This window comes from Neolamprologus brichardi, chromosome 4 (assembly GCF_056152115.1).
Source record: "Neolamprologus brichardi isolate AB-2024 chromosome 4, ASM5615211v1, whole genome shotgun sequence".
Taxonomy (NCBI): Eukaryota; Metazoa; Chordata; class Actinopteri; order Cichliformes; family Cichlidae; genus Neolamprologus; species Neolamprologus brichardi.
In genome coordinates this window covers 12,890,509-12,912,963 of record NC_142107.1, presented here as the reverse complement: position 1 = coordinate 12,912,963, position 22,455 = coordinate 12,890,509, and the positions used below count along the sequence as shown (strand labels likewise).

The following is a 22,455-nucleotide window of genomic DNA, read 5'->3' as shown; positions in this document are numbered from 1 at the left end:
GCTGGGCTGGGGTCAGCATGTGCAGATGTTTGCAAAAAAAGGAACATGTCTGTGAAGGTTATCAGTCATCCAGGCCATCGTAGTCTAAGGAGCTTGGAAAAAGAAAAGCATTTGGACTTCTTTAAGTTGCTTGAAGATGTTTCTCCTCTCATCCAATAAGCTTCTTCAGCTCTTGGGTCAAATGGTGGAGAGTCCGAGATTTAAGAGATTTCTCCCCAAGAGGGACAATGGACCCTCTAATGATGGTCTACCTAATCACATGAGCCAAGGTGTGAAAACAGGTGTGGGTCACAATCAGCCCAGGTTTCGAGTAAGCTCATTGTGAAACCTCACCCAACCCTATCAAAAAAAAAAAGAAAAAAGGAACAGCTAACAGTATAATGAATTTTTTTCCACGTTGCCATCATACTCCTGCGCTTTTGTGGAATAAAAATAAAGATACTGTTCACATCTCCACTCCTCCCCTCTGCCATCAGTTGACTGTAGTGCAAGTGCACAAGGAGAAAAAGACATGTTTGATTTTTAAGTTTTATTCCTTTGCGCCTTTGTAACGGAAGTAATGACATCACTTTAAAGTGGTTACTGAATTTAGTACAGCATTACATTATTACCTCAGTGCTGTGTATTTATTGTCCTTCTGCATTCAGTTCTCATCTGATCTCTTCCTTTCGATAATTAGCTTATTTTTGCAAGGTTTGACTTATTTGTGTCCTATATTAAAGGACTGAAAGTATTGTGCTAGTCCCTCAAATTCACTACACCAGAGTGAGAACGGTCATTTCTAAAACAAGCACAGGGCTGGAAATAGCCATTTAACCATGAAGTAACCAATCATAATACTATTCACTCACCCACTCATAGGTAATCAAAAGGTCACGCACACTGAAACAAATTACAAAGCACAAACTATTTGCCAACAATGGTACAAAATAATTACACAAGACACAATGACGTATACTCTCAAATGCATGAAATACAGTACTACAATACATTGGTTTTGCCTTTATTTCAAAAGCCAGTATATTTTTTCCTGCAACTCATTTAGCTTCCTAATATAATGCTGTAGTTTGTTATTATGACCACTGGAGGGTCAACCATAACTCAAAATGCTCATCTTATTCTTCCAGCTGTCTTGAATGCAAATACAAATGTTTCCAGTGGGAAAAAAAATTAATTAGATGTATTTTCTATTATTGCTGTTGTTATTGTGTTACAGTTACTCATGTACTTTGTCCCCATACAAAGGATGGTCATGAAATGTTATAGCAAACAACTGACAGGAAACATTTATGTCTTTAAAGAGTCAAGAAAGACTAACCTAACCTCCTCCTCTTTGCTCTGTATTCATCATATTCAAATGATTAAATCAGGAAGTTGTTAATACCCCAGCAGCTATGATGAAGGTTGTGGCAGGATGTCACAAGTAGCAAAGCAACACTGTGAGGTTATCAGAGAAGTGGCTAGACAGTGTGACAAAATAAAGCATCGTACTCATTTGCAGATAGTTTATTTTCAGAAGTGCAACACAGCACTGCTCCACTACACAGCAGACTTGGACGTCGTGTTTGAGATAAACGGTGATCATCAAAAACCATGGATTACAATGTCAACATTTGTGAAACAGATATCGACTACGAGTAAGTCTCTTTAAAAATATATATATATATTTTTAAAAATATTTTTCTGTGATCTAAGTAAGTAATAAAGATGTATTTCTATAGCACCTTTTCAGGTAAAATTACAAAGTGCTTCACTTCAAATAAAAATAGCAAAAAGGGGGAATAGACAATGAGACACAATAATATGCTACCTAAACGCTAGTTTGCAGTTTATTAATTTGGTTTGTCAGAGAAAAAACATAATGAAGCTGTTACCACAAATCAACATTTATTAGATTAGGGTATTTCCTGTAAACATGTTATTTATACATTAGTTTGCCTATAAAAACACATAATTCACACGTTCAAGGCCTGGGATAATAGGTGATGCGTTTAATGCCAGAGGAGTACCGAGTGTCTGTTTTAACCATGACTAACGAGGAACACACATTTTTTGTAGTACAATTTAAAAATGTCTTGTTACAGAGCAGAGCTTTTTCTAATCCGAACATTTTTTAAATAATCGAATGGAAAATCTTTTACAGACGTAGCTTCTCATTGGTTGAAAATGGTTGAAGTAAACTGTAAGTAAACAACAAACACAGACAGGCTCCTTTTGTTTTACTTTTAGTAGCCTACAAGTCCAATCTGTTTGGCTGATGAAAGTCAGTCTCAAAGTTAATATTTGCTGCCTCGAATCCAAATCTCACCTGTGTGGGGTTTGAACAATCAAAGTCTATGCTGTACAGAGGGCACCGTGGGAGAGAGAACATCTATTCAGAATTTCCATTTCCAATGATTCTGGGAAATAAAGCAGTCAGCCACTCACAGGTGTTCAGGTTTACATTATACCTTCCATATGCAACGTACGCCAAAACAGCCTGTTGAGAGAAATTTAAATTAGTACATTAATTGTTTGCACAAGAGATTCCAAACCAACTGTGAGTTGTACGTCAGAAATACCCAGGTGATGATTGAGAAGAAGGAGAAAGCAACGGCAGCTCGGGCAGCATCGGCCATGACATATTCGGAGTTAGTTCTGGTCCACTGGTTGAGCAAGACACAGAAGCAGATGAACCACAGGAAGGTCATAGCCGCTGTCAGGTGATTCAAAGCAGAGAAACAAATTCAGGGGAAAAGATTAGAGCTGATGACAGCTTCAAGTTATAACAGGATGCGCTTCCTTCTTTTGCACTCTTGTGTTCCTTTAATGAACTATATGGCATAGCAGTTAAAGCTGACTTACTGGAGAAGGCCAGATCTCCTTTGACAATGCGATCTTTCGCTGTGGCACTAGAGATCTTTGAAATGATGACGTCCAGGATGGGGAACACAACACAAGCCACAAAGGCCAGGACTCCAACTCCCACCGCATAGCTGCATGCGCATTCATTGTTGTTGAACATGCAGGTGCCATTTGCTTTACTCGTGGGGCTATAGTAGCCTTGGTCTGAGATGGTTCCAAAAACCACAATGGCGAATACCTGCAAAGTGGAGACACTCAGGGTTCAGTCCCGGGTGAAGTGGTAAACACTGCAAGATCATGACATTGCAAGAAAGCAGTCTAAAAAAAGAAAACAAAATAGCTATCAACATCCACTTGCCTGCCTACACAGACTGTCAAACATAAAATAAACATGTTTGACATGTTTCTGGAAAAAAGATATTCCCATAGTCCTGTAGGTGGGGCACTGCTCTGGACTACAGATCGGTGATTGCAGAGAGAAATCAAACTACTAACCTTCCACCTGTTTTACCTCCTCCTGCTGCAGCCACGGCAAATACTAAATAAATATATGAATATAAATACTTTAAAGCATAGGTGTCAAACTCTGGCCCGCGGGCCAAATTTGGCCCGCAGACTAATTACATTTGGCCCGCGAAGCCATACCAAATTACTATTAGAGCTGGCCTACTGGTATTATACAGATAATATATATATATTGCTTAGTATTAAGCTTTGCTCGTTCCATATTCAGTTTTTCAGCAAAACGTGTTTGAGTCCATAAGAAAAGATTCATTCTTATATCTGGAGGAATAAATATATTTCAATAAATATTAACGTTAGCCCGCGACTTTGTTCCAGTTTTGAATTTTGGCCCACTGTGTATTTGAGTTTGACACCCCTGCTTTAAAGCATTGACTTCCTTGTTTGTGATAGTGTTGATTTGCATCTTTTTCTAAGTTATTTTTATATAGTCAATTAGCTACGCTTACTATTGTATGATTACGAGAAGGTGCTGCTTAAAAATTTGTGCTATAAAAAAGGAAGCGCACCTTCTCTGACTTTTAAATGTAAATTTCAACTACAGGAGCAAATAAACTTTAAAGCCTTTAAGACATGTCACTCATCATCAGGTGGCAGTGTGTGGTGACACTGGGTTATTTGCTACTATCGGTCGTTGCATAGTTTACATTTAATTTACAGTTAATTAAAATGTTTAAACCTGTCTACACTGGGTGTTCATGCCTCATGTAGACAGGTTTTAGCACATATATCTAAAAGCCTGCATTAGTCACTACTTTGCAGTGAGCAATGTGGCTGGCTAACTCTGATACTAATATAATTTCACTCACCCCGCACAGGGTGCGCAAAGCAGTCTGTTTTATAAATCTCCTCCAATCAAAAGAATCATTATCCAATGAGGGTAGATTGCCAGTGTTTTCCATTTTACTCCACAAAAATTGCCTATCAAACAGTTTTAAGTTAAAAAGAAAAGCCTTCCTATTACAGTTGGGTACTTTCGATTTGTTGAACAATCTTCCTGAAAAGCACCTCGTAGGTGCCGAGGAAACTGGCCTTACAACATGCTATGCATTAGTGTGAAAAAAAGAACAGGTTAATCTCGTTTGCAATGCATCTGCCAAGTGGATGAAAAGTTGTGAAAATTATGAACACGCATGGGGAGATGCCAGGCTATAACTGACAGTGTTTCTACTGTGTTTTTATTCTTTTTTTTTTAATCCACATCTGCTTTTACTGCATTGTTGTGATTAAAGATGAAGCCATTAGTGATGGGATTTCCGGCTCTTTTTAGAGAACCGGCTCTTTCGGTTCGGCTCACTAAAAAGAGCCGGCTCTTTCGGCTCCGAACCGGCTCTTTCGGCTCCGAACCGGCTCTTCAGGTTGTTTTATTGCTTTAATTAATTTATTATTAACAATAATATAAAATTATGCACAAAAGGAATTACTAATGTAAAAAAAAAAAGTAGTTTTATTTATACATGTTTATATAAAAATATATGCGGTGGCCCCTAGAGACAAAACACGTACAAACTCCAAAACACATTTCTAGCATGAACTGAACTTCCAAAACAGAGCTACCTAGATCACTTAAATTACACAATTGAAAGCATGAAAGCATATGTGTATTGTTTGTGTATTTATACACAAGCATTCATATATAGTCAAATAATTAAAAAAAAAAAAGTTCATTTACCTGTTACTACCACACACCAAATCTGGTCGTTGGTACTTGCTGCCTTGTGTAGCCACTAGGTAACAAACACTCAACACTGCCCCTAGCATCCTGGAGCACTTCTGTTGTCTTTTGTACGTGTTTTGAGTTTTTATGTGCTTCTGAGCTTTTACGTGTTTTGGAGTTTGTACGTGCTTCGGAGTTTGTACGTGCTTTGTCTGTAGGGGCCACCGTAAATATACTTTTATTTATTCACTCCACATAAAATGCAATAAATAAATCATATAATACAAAAATCAACTAGTCACATTTCAACTTTTAACTATTTAAATTTTCAGCTTTTTCCTTTTACAAATTTAAAGTGAAACAACACAAAACACTGCAAACCACAACACAATTAAATATAAATTATAATATGAAAACAAAAAGAACATGCATATTCTCTGTCATTTGGGCCTGCATGAATAAACTTTCTGAATCCTTTATCATCCCCAACTGAAAATAGTTGTGGATGATTACTATACCTTTCTAATGTGACGTTGTTGTCCCTGGCTCTCTTTCTCTCTCTCCCTCCTGCTCTGTTCCTGTGCTACTGAGTGTAACTACCGCCCCTCCCCCCTCTGCCCAGCGTAAAGCACAAGGCTTGCATGCGGAGTGAAGCGGAAAAAAAGTGTGAGAGAGCGGGTGAGAGAAAGGGAAAAAAAACCCAAACCACAGCTCGCGATAAGGAACCGGGTCGCATCGTTCACGTCAGAGAACCGGCTCTAAGAGCCATTTCGTTCGCAACCGACCCATCACTAGAAGCCATTGCCAATCACAGGTTTTCCAGATTGCAGTATCGCGTGGTGAATCAAAACCTGACGACACTTTTCTGTGTTCGTAATTCCATCAATTCTGGTAAAATGCCCAACACATAAAATGTAACCTATGGTCGAGCCGCCACTGTGTTTTAGAACTATAAACACTCATATCTGCACCTCTGTCATTACGACTTGCGTACATGTTAACCATGATTTGAACCAAAAACTTTCCAATCTGGGTTCATCGCTCCATCAGACCTGCTGCCACTGATTTTCACTCCACTTGTGCAACTTGGCATATCTCGGACAGACACTGAAAACATTTCTGATGAGGTTTCAGTGAAGAGAAGATGGATTAAATAAAGTTTCGAATGCATCTTTTAGGTCCTGTTTTTGGTCTTACTTGGAAATTTTTTCTATTTTTATGGATTTTCAGATCCTGTCCATTTGCTGTATATATTATTTCCTTTTTACGCTCGCTGCTTCTTCTTTTGTGGTCCACTTGTTCAATTTCCTCAAATTCTTAAGGACTCACTGACCAACATGCAAAGATATACCAAGATTTCAGCTAATAGCTGTTTGAGCTAAAATATATAGGAGCCTAAAGATACAATTTAAAATGGTCAGTCATGGTTGTTTCCTGAGTTGTCTTTTATGTGTAGACATAACGCTGTTTCCTCACTTGAGTTAGGGGCCATTTTTATGCATAAATGATGCAAAGTTAAGAGTTAGGCGGCGTAACAGATGAAAAAAGCACTCCCCTGAAAATAACTGAAAAAGCAGCCAATGTCCAAAGAAAAACTCCAAAAGCTATTCATATAAAACAACATGCGCTATAAGTCCTCTTCATGTTGGTCAAAGGTTTTGGGGACTTTTGGTCATTATTCTGTTTATTCCCTTGTAGGAATCTGGCAGATGGAGAACTAGCTCAGGATTTCTCCTTCAATCCCATCAATGAGCCAGAAACCAGCACCCAAAATTGCCCTGAAATACTGGAGATGGAAGTCTTTAAAGAATGCACAGGTACAATGACTCAGTGTTTGCTGTTTACACCCCAGCGAAATGTTAGAATCCAATTTCTATCTGTAGTTTTATTTTTGATGTCTACACATTATAAAACCTATCATTTCGTAGATGTACAGTCAAACAGAAGCAGTTACACGAGTGACGAATCACTCGACAGAGAAGAGATCAGCCATCTGCAGAGACACGGCTGGTCGGCTGCGACGGTAAAGGTGCTCGCCTCGATGCCTAGTCGCACTGCAGGTGAGGGGAAAATCTTTCCGTGCTGTCTAAATGTTTGCTAGGATTTATTCACACGTGTTAACTACAACATTTGTTCAAAACGAAATTCCTCATCCACACAGAATTAAATAAATCCCGGCGAGTGCGATATCAGGCCTCATCCAATGAATCTCCTCACCTCTCCAGACCAGTTCAGGGTGCCTCTGTTCTGGCCGAGGCGGAGGAAATCAACACTGAAGGTGGCATTTGCTAATTTTTCGACAAATTTTTCGTTCTACCTTTAACCCTCTCACTACAGTGAGATCTGACCCCTCTTATTCCACAGATTCCAATTTGTGCACCGCTGAAAATAATATGGACCAGCTGGTGTCCAGCCTCCAAGGCCTCTCAGTGAGTGAAGGCACCCGCAAGCTGCGAGCAATGCCACTTAGCTTGGCAGATAAGATCGAAATCAGGTACGTGAGACACAAACCACTGCCGTGACCAGAGGAGTCGTGCAATGGAAATCACGATCAGTACTTTACGTCATCTTCGAGAATCTTAGAATCTATTTGGATGGAGTCTCACCATTTTTGACAATGATTCCATCTCCCTATCTTCTTCTAGAAAAGTTGCTTTCAGTTTAAAAACTGAAAGTTCATTCATCGGCAGAAATATACCCTGCTACACTCATCTAAGCATGTACATTTCAATGGTAAGTGCAAACAGCGTACACAGTGATAAGATTTCGCCATGTGTGTAGGCGACACGTTCATGTTCCTTTCCCCTCAGACTTGGCGCCACTGCCTCTTTAGCTGCCTGCCCGTCTTCAGTTCGTTCAAATTGTGGCATTCAGCCTTGAAGACACTGAGCGGACGTTATGGAACCGGTGTGCTGTCCTACTTCCTTTTTCTGAGAACACTCCTGTTCCTTAACCTTCTCCTCTTTGTCATCACTGGCTTGTTCCTAATCATCCCACAAGCCATCAACCCTCCTCCTAGTCCTAAAGCAGACTTCAGTGGTATTGAGCTTCTCACGGGCACGGTGAGATGGCTGTACATCATATCCCAGCTGTATTTACAAGCTTATTTCAGCGACAAAGAAACCAGAGCTATCTTTAATGTTTTCTTTGACAGGGCTACTTTTCTGACAGCTTGATGTTTTACGGCTATTACTCCAATGAAACGTTACCTGGAGACCAATACCGAATGCCAGCAGCCTATTTCTTTACCATTGGCTTCACCCTCTTCATTATCTGCATCATCCTTGTGTACAGGTGGAACTTTAACTCAATTACTTATGCTTTAATTCTATTTTTGTTGTGTCTTTTTTGGTTAAACTGGGTTTTTTGGGGTTTTTTTTGACAGGTTGTCCAAATCCTTCGGAAAAAACTTTCAAGTCCTCAAATCTAACGAGAATATGGCTGTGAAAGTTTTTTCTTGCTGGGACTTTAAAGTGAGCAAGAAGATATCTGTCAGACTCCAGTCTGAGAAAATCAGCACTCAGCTCAAAGTACGACCTTATATGAATACTCACTGAAGTGTGAAACTTTTCTTTTGGTTCTTGTTTTGTTGAAATTATTTTTAAAATAGGCCAAACAAACCAAGCTATTTAAAAAGGGGTTTTTACACTGAATGCTTTCTTGATGATTCTTAGCAACAAGTATTTCAGTTTTCGCAGCAGTCTTTGTCAGTTTGACATCACACATAGCAGTGTTTGTGGTTATCGTTTGCTCACAGGAACCTGATCACATGTTCACGTGTTATGTCACCCTCGGGGCCATGTTCTTAGTTTAAAAAGAACAAGCACCCTATTTGAAAGGCTTAGTTTACAAATGGTGCTTTTCCAACAGGAGCAGCTGTCTGAGATGATCAAGGGAGAAGACAAAAAGACCTGCATGCAACAACTTTACCGCCTTATTGTTCATCTGTTGGCGTGGACCGCATGCTTAATAAGCATTTTCTTGGGCACCATAGGAGTGCACTACCTGTCAGGAAAAAAATTCAACTTCAACGTCAAGGTACATTGTTGGTAAAAGGAAATGGTAGCATTCATGCACAGTCAAGCACCATAAGTATGTAAATTTTAATTCCCCACCCACTGTGGTTAGCTACTTCTTCTTTTCTTTCCTGCTAGACCTTTTGATATCTTTGTCTGTCTACTTTGTGTGATAATAAGCGCCCCCCCCCCCACCCCACATGCACACACACACACAAAAACCCCCAAAAAGATACTGGTGCTTCAAAGCTTTTCTGTGCAAGGACAAATAATAATAGAAATAACAGGAATAATATAGAAGTAATAAACTTTTGTGTTATCATCTCATGACTCACAAGGATCAAGATGGTCCTGAACACTTGCATATACAGTGCGGTGAAAAAGTACTTGACCTCTTCCTTATTTCGTAGATTTTTGCATATTGCACGCGTTTCAGACCTTCAAAATAAATGCTACATGCAGTTTTGACATTATTTCATTTATTAGGGGAAAAAAGCTGCCAAAACCTACCTGACAATGTGTGAAAAAGTAACTGCGCCTAAACCTAACAGCTGATTGTATCACCCTTGGCTCAGCTTTCTAAAACATTCGGTTCATCGCAGTTAATTCACGATTAACAAGAGAGGGCAACTACTTTTTCACAGCACTGTACATACTCAAAGCGGTGTCGCCAATTTCACTCTTCTCTTTCTGAATAAGTCTAAAGACAATTCTTTAGTAATAAATCAGAATCAGTCAACATTAGAGAACTGCAGATTGACTTCCAGTATAACCTGGACACGTCCCCATGATGTCAAACACAACTGCAGGTAGATGGTATGAGAGGATTACTGATACTATATCAATACTTCATTTTTAAATATCATGGTTGTCAAGACGATCTTACTTCAGTTGCATATAATGTTTAAGCGGAACGTCATTTCTTGTTTTGATTATAACTTGTTCGTCTGCATTTTTCATTGTGATTTAGACCAATTTAAAAGCCCACAATCTGCCCAAAGACACTGAGTTGCTGGTCTTGTCAGCAGTGGTGTCGGGCATTAACCTGTTACTCCCTGGCTTCTTCAACTTGTGCGTTTGGGCAGAGCAATATGAATCACCTGGCACACGTGTCTATGTCTCTGTCTTCAGGTAAGGAAAAAAAAGGAAAACACGCAAAAGAAGTTTTCAAATGAATAACATAATTCAACACGATGTAAAATTATTATTTACTGATAGTGAGAACATTTACAATGTCTTTGTTATGTGATTTGATTTTTATAAAGTTTAAATAGTTATAATAAAGTATTTGATCATTTATTTTTCAGGAACCTGCTGTTGAAGGTCAGTGTTATTGGAGTTCTATGTTATCGCTGGCTGGAGAGCATTCCAGCCAATGGTCTGGAGGTTAGTAACATCCTCACGCTCTCACATGATTCAGCACTCAGTTACTGTATGCAATCGTTTTTATTCCTTAAAGAAAGCTTTTTGGATGCAGTTGTTTAACACATGCGATATTATAGCTACAGTTTTGGAATCTGACAGCATTTAACATCCACATTTTTACATTTTTTTCAGTGTTGGGAGAGTTCAGTTGGCCAAGAACTGTACCGGCTCCTTGTGATGGACTTCATCGTTACGGTGCTTTACACTTTTTTGGGAGAGTTCCTATGGAGGCAAGTTTACCAGTTAGAGCCAGATCGGGTGATTGGTTTTACTTCTGTTTTAAGCCAAAACCTAATTCTTCCCCTGTAGGGTCTTTTCCCAGACAATCCTGCAAAAGAAAAGAAAGCCAGTGTTCGACATTGCTCGTAACGTGTTGGAGCTCATATATGGGCAAACTCTTACATGGTGATTATTCAGTAAAAACACAGCTTTAATATCAGCGTTAAAAATGACAATCAGTGGTCACGTGTTGCATTTCTTCTTGTAGGATCGGAGTTCTGTTTGCACCACTTCTTCCTGGTGTCCAACTAATAAAACTGATTGTGTTGTTTTACATGAAGAAGGTTGGTAGAGTGTGTATGCAGTGGGGCTGTAGTACCGTATGCCAAGACTGCATTGCAAACATGATTCTTCCTCTTTGTTTTCCAGAAAAGTCTCATTGTCAACTGTCAGGCCTCGAGAAAGCCCTGGAGGGCCACTCAAATGACAACGCTGTTCATTTGCATACTGTGGTTCCCCTCATTTCTTGGCACTGTAGTGACTATCATTTATACAGTATGGACGTAAGTATAACAATCTTCTTGAAATGCACGTAAGTGTTTTCATGCTTATAGCGTGAAAACGCTTGTGAGCGTTTCAAACCCACAAACACGCAGCTCGCTAAAAACAAACCTTAAGTAAAACAACAATCTCTTAAGTACAAACTAAAACTACAACTGGAATTTTTTTACCCTGAAGGTAAATGGCCTGGAAATGACATTTTCTCAAGAAGGACCAAAACCAATAGTTTAAACTTAACGATTACAATCTATGTATTCAAATCTTTCTATATTCACTTGCTACTGTATTAGGTACACTTTGAAGTAACAGGCTGGACACTCTTTTGCCTTCAGAACTGCTGCAATGAATCAACACTGAGCCGCAATCACACAGGAAGAAAACAAAAACAGGAAATAAGAGTAGGACAAGAGACATCTGGTAGATAAGCAGGCTGAAGGTTCCCACGTGATTCATCTTGAGTTCACTTGGAGTTTCCTCTCTGTGAATTCAAAACTACAGGAAAAGACAATGAGTTTACAAACTCATCAACTGATTCAGATCAGAGTAAACAAAAAAACACGAGACATAAAGGATCAGGCTAAAAAAGATGACAGTGAATATATATATATATATATATATATATATATATATACACACTCTGTACTGTATCTCCTTAAATGCATCTGCCTGTCATGCACAGAATCAAACCCTCAGAAAACTGCGGCCCTTTCAGGAATCTCACAACAATGTTTGAGGGAGGGCAGATGTCAACCAGGCACCTGGAGGATGCTCATCCAATCCTGAAGTGGCTCAGCTGGGTCTACGACTGTTTGGTAGAGAATCCAGTGTTTCTATTCCTCGCCAGTGGAGTCTTTCTGTGAGTGGTAATGATTACGCTCCTGTTTCTGCTATGTATTTCATTTCATTAATTAGCAAGTCAGCGTTGTTTGTTGGTAGCAATTTGTAGCAGCAAGCGTCTCCTCCATTGAAACATTTAACGTTCGTGACTTACAGAAACGGTTTTACGCTCTTAAAATTTTGAAATGATCCATTGCTATTTTTGCTTTTGTTTTTGCAGAATGGTGATATACTTTCAGGCTCAAGTTGTTGATGGCCAGAGGAAAATCATCAGCCGGTTAGAAAAGCAGATTGAAAATGTATGCATAAGTTTGTCTATGTTAGCGGCATTTGTGAGTTTAAGCGCTAACACTCGCGCCATGTTAAGGCTGACACTGATGGCGTACTTTTAAAATGTACAAGTAGCATTTGAACCACTTTTAGCATTTCCTCTGATGATGGCAGCGGAGAAAAAAAGGCATCGCTAAAGATGTGAAAATTCCTTCTGAGTTGAGAGACAGAAATGACAAAAACAAATTCAGCATCCTAGTTTGAATTCATCATCTGAGTATATATGGTTTTGTTAAAATTCTTCTTTCGTTTCTTCCCTCCTGGTTTTCACTTCTTCCTCCTAAAGCTTACAGCCTACAGTCTCTTCTTCACCTCTCTTTTATACTGTCCTTTGCTTTGGATGGTTGACCCAGGTATTTAAACTCATCCATCTTCAGTACTTCTACTCCCCTCATCTTCACCTTTCCACCTGCTTCCATCTCATTCATACACATATACTCTGTCTTACTTGTACTGACTTTCCTTTCTCTTCTCTCCAATGCATGCCTCCACATTTCCACTCTCTCTTCCTCCCGTTTTACTGACACCCAAATATTTGGATATTTAATACACGCTTTAATTTTTTTCCTGTCTTGATCATTGTAACTGACTCTTCATGTGCTTTTTATGCGATTCCTTTTATGCTTTTAATGCTGCTTCATGGTGATCTGAACAGACAAAGGAGCTTCCAGTGCTACTGAAAGGGCTTGCTACAAGCATTCAAAGATCAGTGAAACATAGTCCAAAACATTAGTTTTATTGGATTGTGCAGAAGTTGTTATTTAAATAGTTTTAAAAGACCCCTGCACTGAATAACCAAAAACAACTTCAGCTGGGCTAAGACACAGGGATCCTTGTTTAGCTTCCCGTATTGCACATACCATTAGTGGAACTCCTTCATCCCAGTCATTACCAGTAGCCAAACAGCCCTTCTGCAGCATAGATTTAGTAGTCTGGTGCCACCTTTCCAGAGCTCCCTAGGACTCAAGATGACAGGTACTAGAGACCACATGTTTAACTACTAAGAGTCTGCATGACCTAGTTAAAGAGCACTCAAAAAAATCTGTTGTTGGATGAACACAATTTAATCATGGCACCTGTTTCCACGTGATTTAACCAAGTACAATAACCCATTTTTGACCATGTCAAACCAACACATTTGGCATTTGGTGGTTTAATATAATCAGATTACGTTGGATCAACATAGTATACTTACATTGAGTTGAAGTGATTTATTTAAGTATGTAGAGTGAAATCTGTTTTAATTCATTCTACACAAGTTAAAAACTTTAGGAAAACACAAAGAAATCTTGTTGTTTGAATAACTACTTTGTTAAGCAAGGCAATTACTGCTAGTCTTGCTCAATGAACCAATACAGGGGTTGATGATTTTATAGATAAACAACCATTTACACTGATTACAAGGCTTGATGCAGCATTTTCAGCGTAGTTGCTGAATTTCATGCAGATGCTACATGATTTAATTACATTCACCATAGAAACATGAAATTATTTAGTTCAAATTACAAGTTTGAATCGTGTACATGTAACAACCACCCAATTTCATCTTTTTGAGTGAGTTTTGATAGAAAATTTATGCCTATGTCTGTCTGAACTACTTTGGACTTTGGGAGGCCAAAGATGGTAAAAAAGCCTTTATGATTAGAGGAGCTGACTCACTCAAGGGCAACAAATCAGTGACTATCAGTGACCGAGACCTACCAGTATCCCTCAGGACTTTTATAGTTTGCTCAACCTCTGCTTTGCTTGTTAAAGAAAAAGATCCCTGAAAGATAAATTGTTCAAAACATGGATCGGGCTCTGGGTTTGAATTGTTTTAATTAACCCCACCCCGGCTCCAACTTCCAAAGTTCAAACTCTGTCCGATGGTTTGGGCTTTATCCTGAGCCTCCAACTGTAATCCTGCTAAACATTCCTTGAGAAATGCTTCTTCCTTTATTCCAGGAAGTGAAAAGAACTAATTGAGCTAGGTCAAGTGGTTATTTTTGCAATTTTGGGTGTGTCTCGATAGCAGCCAATTCCCCATCATCCACTGGCAGAGGAAATTTTGCTTGTGTAGATCTATTAGGCGAAACTGGAGGACAAGATGAACCGAGCCCACAAGTTTGTTTGAGACCACATTTCTCAGATCTCCCATAAGCATTTGCTTGCTCACATTTAATTCAAAGTGTTATGCTATGGAAGACAAATCATCTTTTCTACACAAATACAATTCTGTCCATAAAGGTTCCTTCAGAAACTTAAGTCAGAAGCAACAGCTGCCATACTCAGCCCTGTTAACAGTCACCAAAAACATAAGATAAGATAAGAAACATAACATATAACTTTCACTATCTAGTGTTTGGTTGAGAACAGGACAGATCAGTCAGAGTTAACAACCAACATCAAGCTAGCCACAAACATAAACCTATCAAAAAGATCCGACATGGGTAGGCTCCTGCCTACATAGCAGAGCTTATAACAGCAGTCAACTTCTCTGATCATCAGTTTATAGTTCCACACTATTTATAACCAGAGGTGACCACGCTTTTCACGCAGTAGCTCTAAAACTTTAAAACAGCCTTTCTGAGCTCATCTGGTTGGCTCAGTCAGTATTTTATTACAGTTTTTAATTTATTTAATCAATTTATTTTTTAATAACTGCTGAAATCAAATTTTTGTCATTATTAATGTCAATGCATTGTGTTTTGTTTTAATGCTGTTCACAGGAGGGTAAGGACAAAAAGTTCCTCATTGCCAAATTGCAAGATTTATGCAAATAATCATCCCACTTCCTCTCAAGGGTGAGTATTCTCAATACTGCAGCTCTTCACTGAGGCTACATAATTTTTGTTTTGTTTAGTTTTTTTTGCTTTGCACTGGTATTTCAAGTCAAAATATGAACTTTCTTTTCTTCTCCAGTCTCTGGCTGAACACACTGTGAACAAAGTGCACTCTCTCACTACACATCTCTCACTACGCAGCAGTTTGGCTCACCGAGAAGTATTTCGGCTTCGATATTATCTCAAAGCTGAGTTGATTGTCCAGATAAACAGGAATGTCTAAAACATGCTACAAAAACATGAACGAAATAAAAGTAAAACCAGTAACCGTAAAGTTTGCTATTTTTAAATATATTCCATGTTAATCTTGGTCATCTCTGAAAACTGAATCACTGACCGTTGGCACCTCAGCAGGGTTATTAATATTTATTTATAGGCTTTTATTATCACAGTGTACAATGATCTTCAATGTATTTTATGACAAGACAAAATAAAATTTCTTCTTTGTTTTTGTCCCTGTTGTTTCTTTTATCTGATCGGCTCAAACATGGCAAGTGTTAAATTCCGGTTCTTTCGGATTCTTTACGGCCAAAAAGACACGGCTCAAAAGTGGTCTTTTTACTTTAAAAAATGATCTTTTTTTTACATATCCGGATATGGAGACCTTAGCACACAACACACAACCCGAGATTCTTTAAAATCAGTCATCATCAATACCTTCACAATGGATTTCTTAAGAACGCATTCCACGTGACATCGTTTAACCGGTAAAATATGCAGAATATGCAGAAGTGCGAAAGAAAAAGTAAAGTGGGGTCCTGTTGGATATGTTGTCAGTGAAGAATGACTTTTGCTTGACTGTAAAACCTTTAAAGGTTATGTGAGTAAAAACTTACCTGAGCTGACTTGAAGTTGTTCTTTGATCTTTTTGTTGTTCTTCTTTTACAGTACAAACAAACTGAGTCATATTCATGGTTTGGACCACCAAGTTCTAGTCAGTTCATCCTTGAGTTCAAGTGAACAATTGAAGAACATTTGCCAAATCTGAAGGAATATGTTTCATCAAAAGAAATAAAAATATTATAATTATTTTATTTACATTTTTTTTTACTGTTTCAATGAGAAAAGTCCAGCTGGATGAACCAACAGTCTAAAACTATGACAACTTGCTCCTGCGTACCACCATGTCCAAATACAGTAAGTTAACTAGCACATTGCTACATTAACAAGTTTTCAGTAATGCCAGCCGTCCCTTGCCACCATACAGTTTCCCCCTAGCTGCTAAACAAGTTAGGTAACTCTGAACAGTTATTCAGAAATTCTTCCTGACTTTTCTTCATGAAAACACAAGAATGAGAGTGGGAGGAGTTTTCCTACCTTACATATTAACCCACTCTGCAGCAGGTTATTCTATTCCTTACCTCGGTCTAATCTGAAGTGCAGGTTTGTCTCACATCCGACTCTCAACAATGACTTCTGGTAAGTAAGGGCTTTCTTGATTTCATGTCTCATCTTTAAAGAAAATGAAATTACAAATTGTTGTGCAACTGCTTTAGATGCATCACCCTTCTATGTTATAATTTTCTTGCTCATCTTTCCCCCAGATGGCATGAAGACAGCGCCCAACAAAAGGCCATACATCTGTATTCCGAAAAAACTCATTAATCTTTTGGCCGAGCAATATGAGCTTGTAAACAACTTTTCTCATTCCCATATCTTTGAGCAAAGCTATCATTTTATTTCCTTTTATCTTTTTATGTTTAAATGTTTCATGAAGCTCTTGAATTTCTGCTATTTAACAGGATCATGGACTGCTTGTAGAAGATCTGAATCCCTACGTAAATGAAGGATATATACAAGCTTACTTCCGTGAATGGGGCACCGTCAAATCATGCAAAGTAAAGACTGAAGAAAAAAACTATTGGTTTGCTTTTTTTCCCTACAAGAGACCTGTGATAATTACTTTCTGTTTTATACTGGATCTTAGATTAGGAAGAATCCCAACTCTGGGAAACAAAAATCGTTGGCCTTTGTGACGTTTTCTTGCGAGGAAGAAGCAGACATGGCAGACTGGGTCGGTCCTCACAATATTGGTGGAACAGAAGTTAAAATGAGGCGCTTTGTTACTTTCAAGGTGAGCAAATGACAACTATTTTATGTTAGGGACTGTTCCAATCACAGCCTATCATAATTAAATATATATATATTTTTTTTAAATGTCTTGCAGGGTGAGGAGGATTCAGAGCAAGGGGTTGATGGAGCCACAGTTAAACCTCGACCACGGCCTTCAATGGGTCTTGGCTACCTACTCGAAGATGCTCAGTGGTTAGACGAAGATGAATGAATAAACAAAGCTTTGATCCAAAGTTGACCAGCTTGAGGGCATTGGTTGTTATGTCAGTACCATACATGAGAACATACAACCTAATGCACATGCATTTATGTATGTATTTCTCTTAGTTTTACTAATAAGTTTTACCTACTTACCCATAACTGTGAATTTCTGGCTAAAAAATACTTTTTTGTTTATTGTATATATTTTAAATGTGTTGTGTTTATGATATTTTAGTTTTCCTAAATGTTTGTAAAGGACCTACAGATGTCACACTATAAGTGAAGTTAGTCATGTAGTCCTTTGTCCAGCCACTGTTGGTGAATGTGACATGATTGTTGACTTTATGGTAACAAGACAAAATTGTGAAGTTGTAAGAAAATAGTAGTTATTGTTGGTTTTCTTTGCTCAGGAATAAATACAAAGAAGTCAAAGGATTTGTGCTCTTCTGTGTTGCTGTTTTTCTGTATTTCCTCCTGTGGTAAATGTTTTATTTGAAATACTATTCGCGAAAACCAAAATATTTTTGTTCGTTTCTGTATTAGTATATATTATTTTGTTGTGTATTACATATAGCAAGAAAAAAAATTAATTAACATATATAATATGTTATATATAATTATAATTATATATATAATTTCAAATCTTTCTGTAAATCCTGTGTTCTGTACCGTCTACATGAGTTTTGCGTCACGGGTCAACAGCCAATCGCTACGTAGAGCGCCAAGTTTCTTCTACAGCGTAAAAACAACATGGCGGAAAAGGACGTAGAAATTTCCTTTAAAAAGGTAGGAGCAGTCAGCCGTTTGTTTTTAAGTGTTTATGCCTGCTTGTCCCCACTGGTGTTTTAATAAAAAAGCGAACTTCTTTGTCGCCGACTTGTGTGTTTCCACGCCCACCATATAAACACAACATGTTTTGTCAGACGACAGCTAACACTTTACATCTTGTTAAGATATTCAGATATTGCGGGGAATAACATCGTAACTACCACGCCGAATAAAAGACTGGGTCCTAGCGATTGCTTTAAGACCACACTTTCCTGGACAACTTCCGTTTTTTGCGCGGACAGCGGAGAGCCCTTTAAATCGCCAAGTTCACCAAAGACGTTTGCTTGGCGAAAACTCGAGAAGGAATTCGACGGACAAACTTAGCTTGAAAGCCAAATACGGTTTTTTTTTTTTCAAAAGTGGATACGCAGGCAGGTTTTGTTGTGTCTGTGTTGCGTTCATTTATTATTTTTACTAAATCGTGTCTGTTTTGCTTTGTTAGTGCTTTACTACTACTTTCTTTGGCCAGCTACTCAGTGGAAAACCTTATGACTAATACACTCAACCACTTTATGTGCTCTGTTCTGCACACAGGATACAGTAAGCAAACTTTTGTCTAGTTTCTTCAAAGAAGACAAAACAAAACGTGAGTGGGATAACTATGCTGTTATCAGTGACGTCTTGCTCTCTTTGTGACCGTGCTGATGAAATGCCACTGTGTTGCAGTAAGCGGAGATGCCACACTGCTCATGGTAGAGATGCTTAAAGTGTTTGTGCAAGGTAAGGAGCTTTGACACAGTTGCACAACATTTGAGACACAATAACAGACTGGCTAATGATAACACCCTGAAGCTGTTATCTCCTTTTTCAGAGGCTGCCGTGAGATCACAGAAACAAGCCGAATCTGAGGACTGTGACCAAGTATACATTGAACATTTTGAAAAGATCCTGCCTCAGCTGGTATGTGGCTCAACAGGCTCACTAAATGTTTTCGTTTTACTTATTTCCGCTTGTTTGCATAGTCTTATCTTTAGCCCAGATTACAGTTAATACTAAAAATAATGGGATTACTGGGCAAGTTTTTATTTTTCTTTGCAGTAAAATATATTTGTTGCATTAGCTTTTGCACTTTGTGTATGGTTCGGGAACAGCTTGTACAAATCAAAATCATCATGGGTCTTCTGCTGAACTAGCTAATATTATCTATATTTAAATGGTCCATCTACTCACTTCCTTCGTGTTTTTTGTTTCACACTTTGAAATCTAGGCAGTAGACACTGCAATAGACAGCTAGTGACTATGTCTGAATGGTATTTAGGCATATTTCACAGTGATGCAAAGCACAGTATTTAAAGTACTTTTTAACATAAATTTTTTAGTTGCAAAAATGCTGTTTTCATTCAACTTTCATGCTGTAATGATCCAATATGGCAATATTGTACAACAAAAACATGGCCTCATCCGAATGCAAGAAAATTCTATAATTTCCAGATGGTAATCTAATTATAACTGAGAAAATAACTTTGTAAGCATACACTTTGCCCTGGAGTTTAAAATACACTAAGTTATGAAAAGCTCAACAAGTATTGTAATATCATTCGTAAGTATTTATAGTAAAACAACTAAGATTAATTAAAAAGGGATTAGTAGCTCATGTCACATAGGTAGTCTTGCACAGTTTCTGTGTCCTCTTGGCAGGATCTCTGGTCCGATACAAGAACCTAACTCCCAACGCTAACCCTAATGCCACCACTGCTACAGGGAAGCAGGAATCAGGCGATTGGTGTACTGACTACCAGAATGAATGCTACAAGAATTGTAATATATATGAAAATCCTATATTGTTTAGCTTTCAGTAACTCTAAGTATATTTTAAACTTAGTATCTTGTAATTAAACTGAATTATAAAACTCTTCCAGGGTAGCATGTCTCGAAACAGTAGCTAGAGTAGGCCTTGAAAATGAAAGATATGCACATATTTGACAAAATCATTTTCTAATCTAATCTAATCTCTGTACCATCTGTAAATTACAAAACTGTGTTCTGTTCAGAGCAGACTATCTGCTGATGTTTTTAACTTATTTTTCTCAATCCAACATTGCTTTTTTATCAAATGTCATTTTTAAGACGTAGAATGTTATAAAGTGTTTTATTTTTGCAGTATTGATAAAAACATCTATATACTAATCTTTTGCGATGTGCATTTGTTATTAGCGTGTGCTCAAATATGGGACTTTATAGGAGAGCTTGATTTTTTTGTTGATGTTTTAACAGCCAAATACTCTGAGATTTGTTTCATGTATCAGTCCCAAATTACAGATCCTGCTTTGTTTTGATGGTTAAAGAAGGCGGTGAAAAATTCTGGCTTTTATCTTTAGTAGGTTTTGAGGTCTTTATGCTCAATGACTGCTTCTGATTTTAATCCATTAAAAAAAGGCCTGAAAGTAGGTGGAATGGCCTTTTAGAAAAGAAAAAAATCCGGAAAGATATTTGATATGTGAAGCTGAAATGTTGCAGCAGTCATTATATATGTTCACACTTTTAGGCACATTGGAGATGGTTGAGTAGAAAATGTGATGATTTGAAATGGAGTGGTAATGCAAATTTTTTCTGGGGATACGTAAACGAAAACCTTAAATGTGTAGATGCTATGAGAGCTATCATTAATCTCAAATGTATTTAACCTTTCTGCAAAAGACTTTTACGTCTGCTGTCTGACAATCTCGTATTTCTTCAATTTTCTCCAACACAGCTTCTGGACTTCTAGCACAGTGATACCACAAGATGGAGCCAGAGCGCTGCTGAGATGTCTCTCGATCAACAGTCCCCCCTTCCACAGTTCCACCAGCTAAAAGTTATCATTTTTTAGTATGACTGCAGTTTCATAAATCCCCAAATCTGAGATAACATTGAGATTATGTTTTTATTTGAGCTGCACGATTTTAGCAGGAAGCACCATTGCAATCCGCACGCTACCACGCCATCACCAATAAGGGCCACCTGTGCTCCTGTGTGCAACAACAGGTGCTTCCAGCATGCTCCGTGGCGCCCTTCATCAAAGCCTCCAGGAGCAGTTGGAAGCAATTAGAGTAATAAGGGGAGCAGCCAGTCCCTTAGATGATGACAAGTGCCAGGAAAAAAGGAGTACCCCCTCCGGCCACTTTGAAGTTCCCTTTTGCTGTCCTGCGATGTTTAGTTAGGGGAGGGGGGGAGGGCAAAGGGGACCTCTGGCACAGGGGGAAAGTTGAATGGGAGTGTGTGTGCACGTATGTGTGCGTGTGTTAGCCAAACACGGCCAGAGACCACACGCGTAGATATTCTATTTGAAGGGAAACATAACAAAACACATTGGAACATGGTCCAAGAAGAGCAGGGTGTAATTCTGAAGGTAAATAAACAAAAGAGGCGAGTAGTGGAGGTGCTCTCTCTACTTTCATCACAGCACAGGGAGGGAGTGGGCGGGGGGTGAAGCTGGGCCTACTAGGAAGAGGGTAATGTGGGGTTTTCTAACCTGAGCGGCTCTGATAGTTTTCCACCAGCGGCGTGTTGGACCAACGTGTCCTCGCTGTGAGTCAGCATCACTGTGCAACACCTCGCAGTACTTATTTGTGGGTCTCTTGGGTGACTTACGAATGCTACTCACGTTTACAGCTGGAACCAACTTAGGCTAAAACCAAGAATCCAGCCCTGAATAGGTGTTCAAGGACACGACACCTGGAATTTGACCCAGCATCTTTTTAGTAAGGCTCACGCTGGATTTGTGTTTCCCAGGGGTAACTTCCAGACCACACTTTCTTGTAAAAAAAGAAAAAAAAACTTGAGCACAGCTTAAGTCATCACCAGAGGAAGAAAAAAAATTGTAAAGGGTTTCGTTTTGTGCGTAGCCTTTGTGGAGATTAACTCAAATTGAAATGGATCTTTCCCAACCGTTGATTCTTGTGCACGAAATAAAAAAGATTATTATCTTGGATCTGTCACTGATTTTTTTTTTCCTCCCCGCCTTATGCGTGTTAGTGGAACAAATTCATCTGAAGTCGGTATTATTAAACATACGAAAGCAGTTAGGACAAGAATGGGGAGGGGCGTTGTAGAGAGTAATGAGTTAAAGCTTTTCTTGATCATACATTAAAGGCAGGGAGTGTCGACAGCCAGTCCAGACGCTTTGGAGAAGCTCCGCAGT

At 38.6% G+C, this 22,455-nt stretch overlaps 4 protein-coding genes across 4 annotated transcripts; 3 read left to right on the top strand and 1 right to left on the bottom strand.

The window, feature by feature from the left end:
- Positions 1-1,544: 1,544 nt before the first annotated feature.
- Positions 1,545-15,644, top strand: tmc6a (transmembrane channel-like 6a). The gene is made up of 20 exons (XM_035908044.2): positions 1,545-1,637; positions 6,722-6,840; positions 6,952-7,083; positions 7,185-7,301; positions 7,388-7,517; positions 7,669-7,756; positions 7,834-8,085; positions 8,178-8,317; positions 8,409-8,553; positions 8,894-9,061; positions 10,010-10,170; positions 10,347-10,425; positions 10,597-10,694; positions 10,774-10,869; positions 10,952-11,027; positions 11,113-11,246; positions 11,924-12,100; positions 12,302-12,380; positions 15,120-15,194; positions 15,313-15,644. The coding sequence occupies exons 1-19, from the start codon at positions 1,594-1,596 to the stop codon at positions 15,171-15,173; spliced, it is 2,289 nt and encodes a 762-aa protein (XP_035763937.2). The 5' UTR covers positions 1,545-1,593; the 3' UTR covers positions 15,174-15,194; positions 15,313-15,644.
- On the bottom strand, positions 1,911-4,312 carry LOC102793457 (synaptogyrin-2-like). The gene is made up of 4 exons (XM_006791403.3): positions 4,176-4,312; positions 2,845-3,082; positions 2,562-2,695; positions 1,911-2,479 (listed from the first exon to the last, which is right to left on the bottom strand). The coding sequence occupies exons 1-4, from the start codon at positions 4,266-4,268 to the stop codon at positions 2,372-2,374; spliced, it is 573 nt and encodes a 190-aa protein (XP_006791466.2). The 5' UTR covers positions 4,269-4,312; the 3' UTR covers positions 1,911-2,371.
- A 949-nt stretch (positions 15,645-16,593) lies between the features above and the next one.
- On the top strand, positions 16,594-17,574 carry LOC102785304 (heterogeneous nuclear ribonucleoprotein A2 homolog 1). The gene is made up of 5 exons (XM_035907928.2): positions 16,594-16,652; positions 16,778-16,863; positions 16,976-17,071; positions 17,161-17,307; positions 17,401-17,574. The coding sequence occupies exons 1-5, from the start codon at positions 16,643-16,645 to the stop codon at positions 17,515-17,517; spliced, it is 456 nt and encodes a 151-aa protein (XP_035763821.2). The 5' UTR covers positions 16,594-16,642; the 3' UTR covers positions 17,518-17,574.
- Positions 17,575-18,205: 631 nt separating this feature from the next.
- On the top strand, positions 18,206-22,245 carry cenpx (centromere protein X). The gene is made up of 5 exons (XM_006791405.3): positions 18,206-18,293; positions 18,870-18,921; positions 19,002-19,055; positions 19,147-19,235; positions 21,028-22,245. The coding sequence occupies exons 1-5, from the start codon at positions 18,258-18,260 to the stop codon at positions 21,040-21,042; spliced, it is 246 nt and encodes an 81-aa protein (XP_006791468.2). The 5' UTR covers positions 18,206-18,257; the 3' UTR covers positions 21,043-22,245.
- Positions 22,246-22,455: the final 210 nt, after the last annotated feature.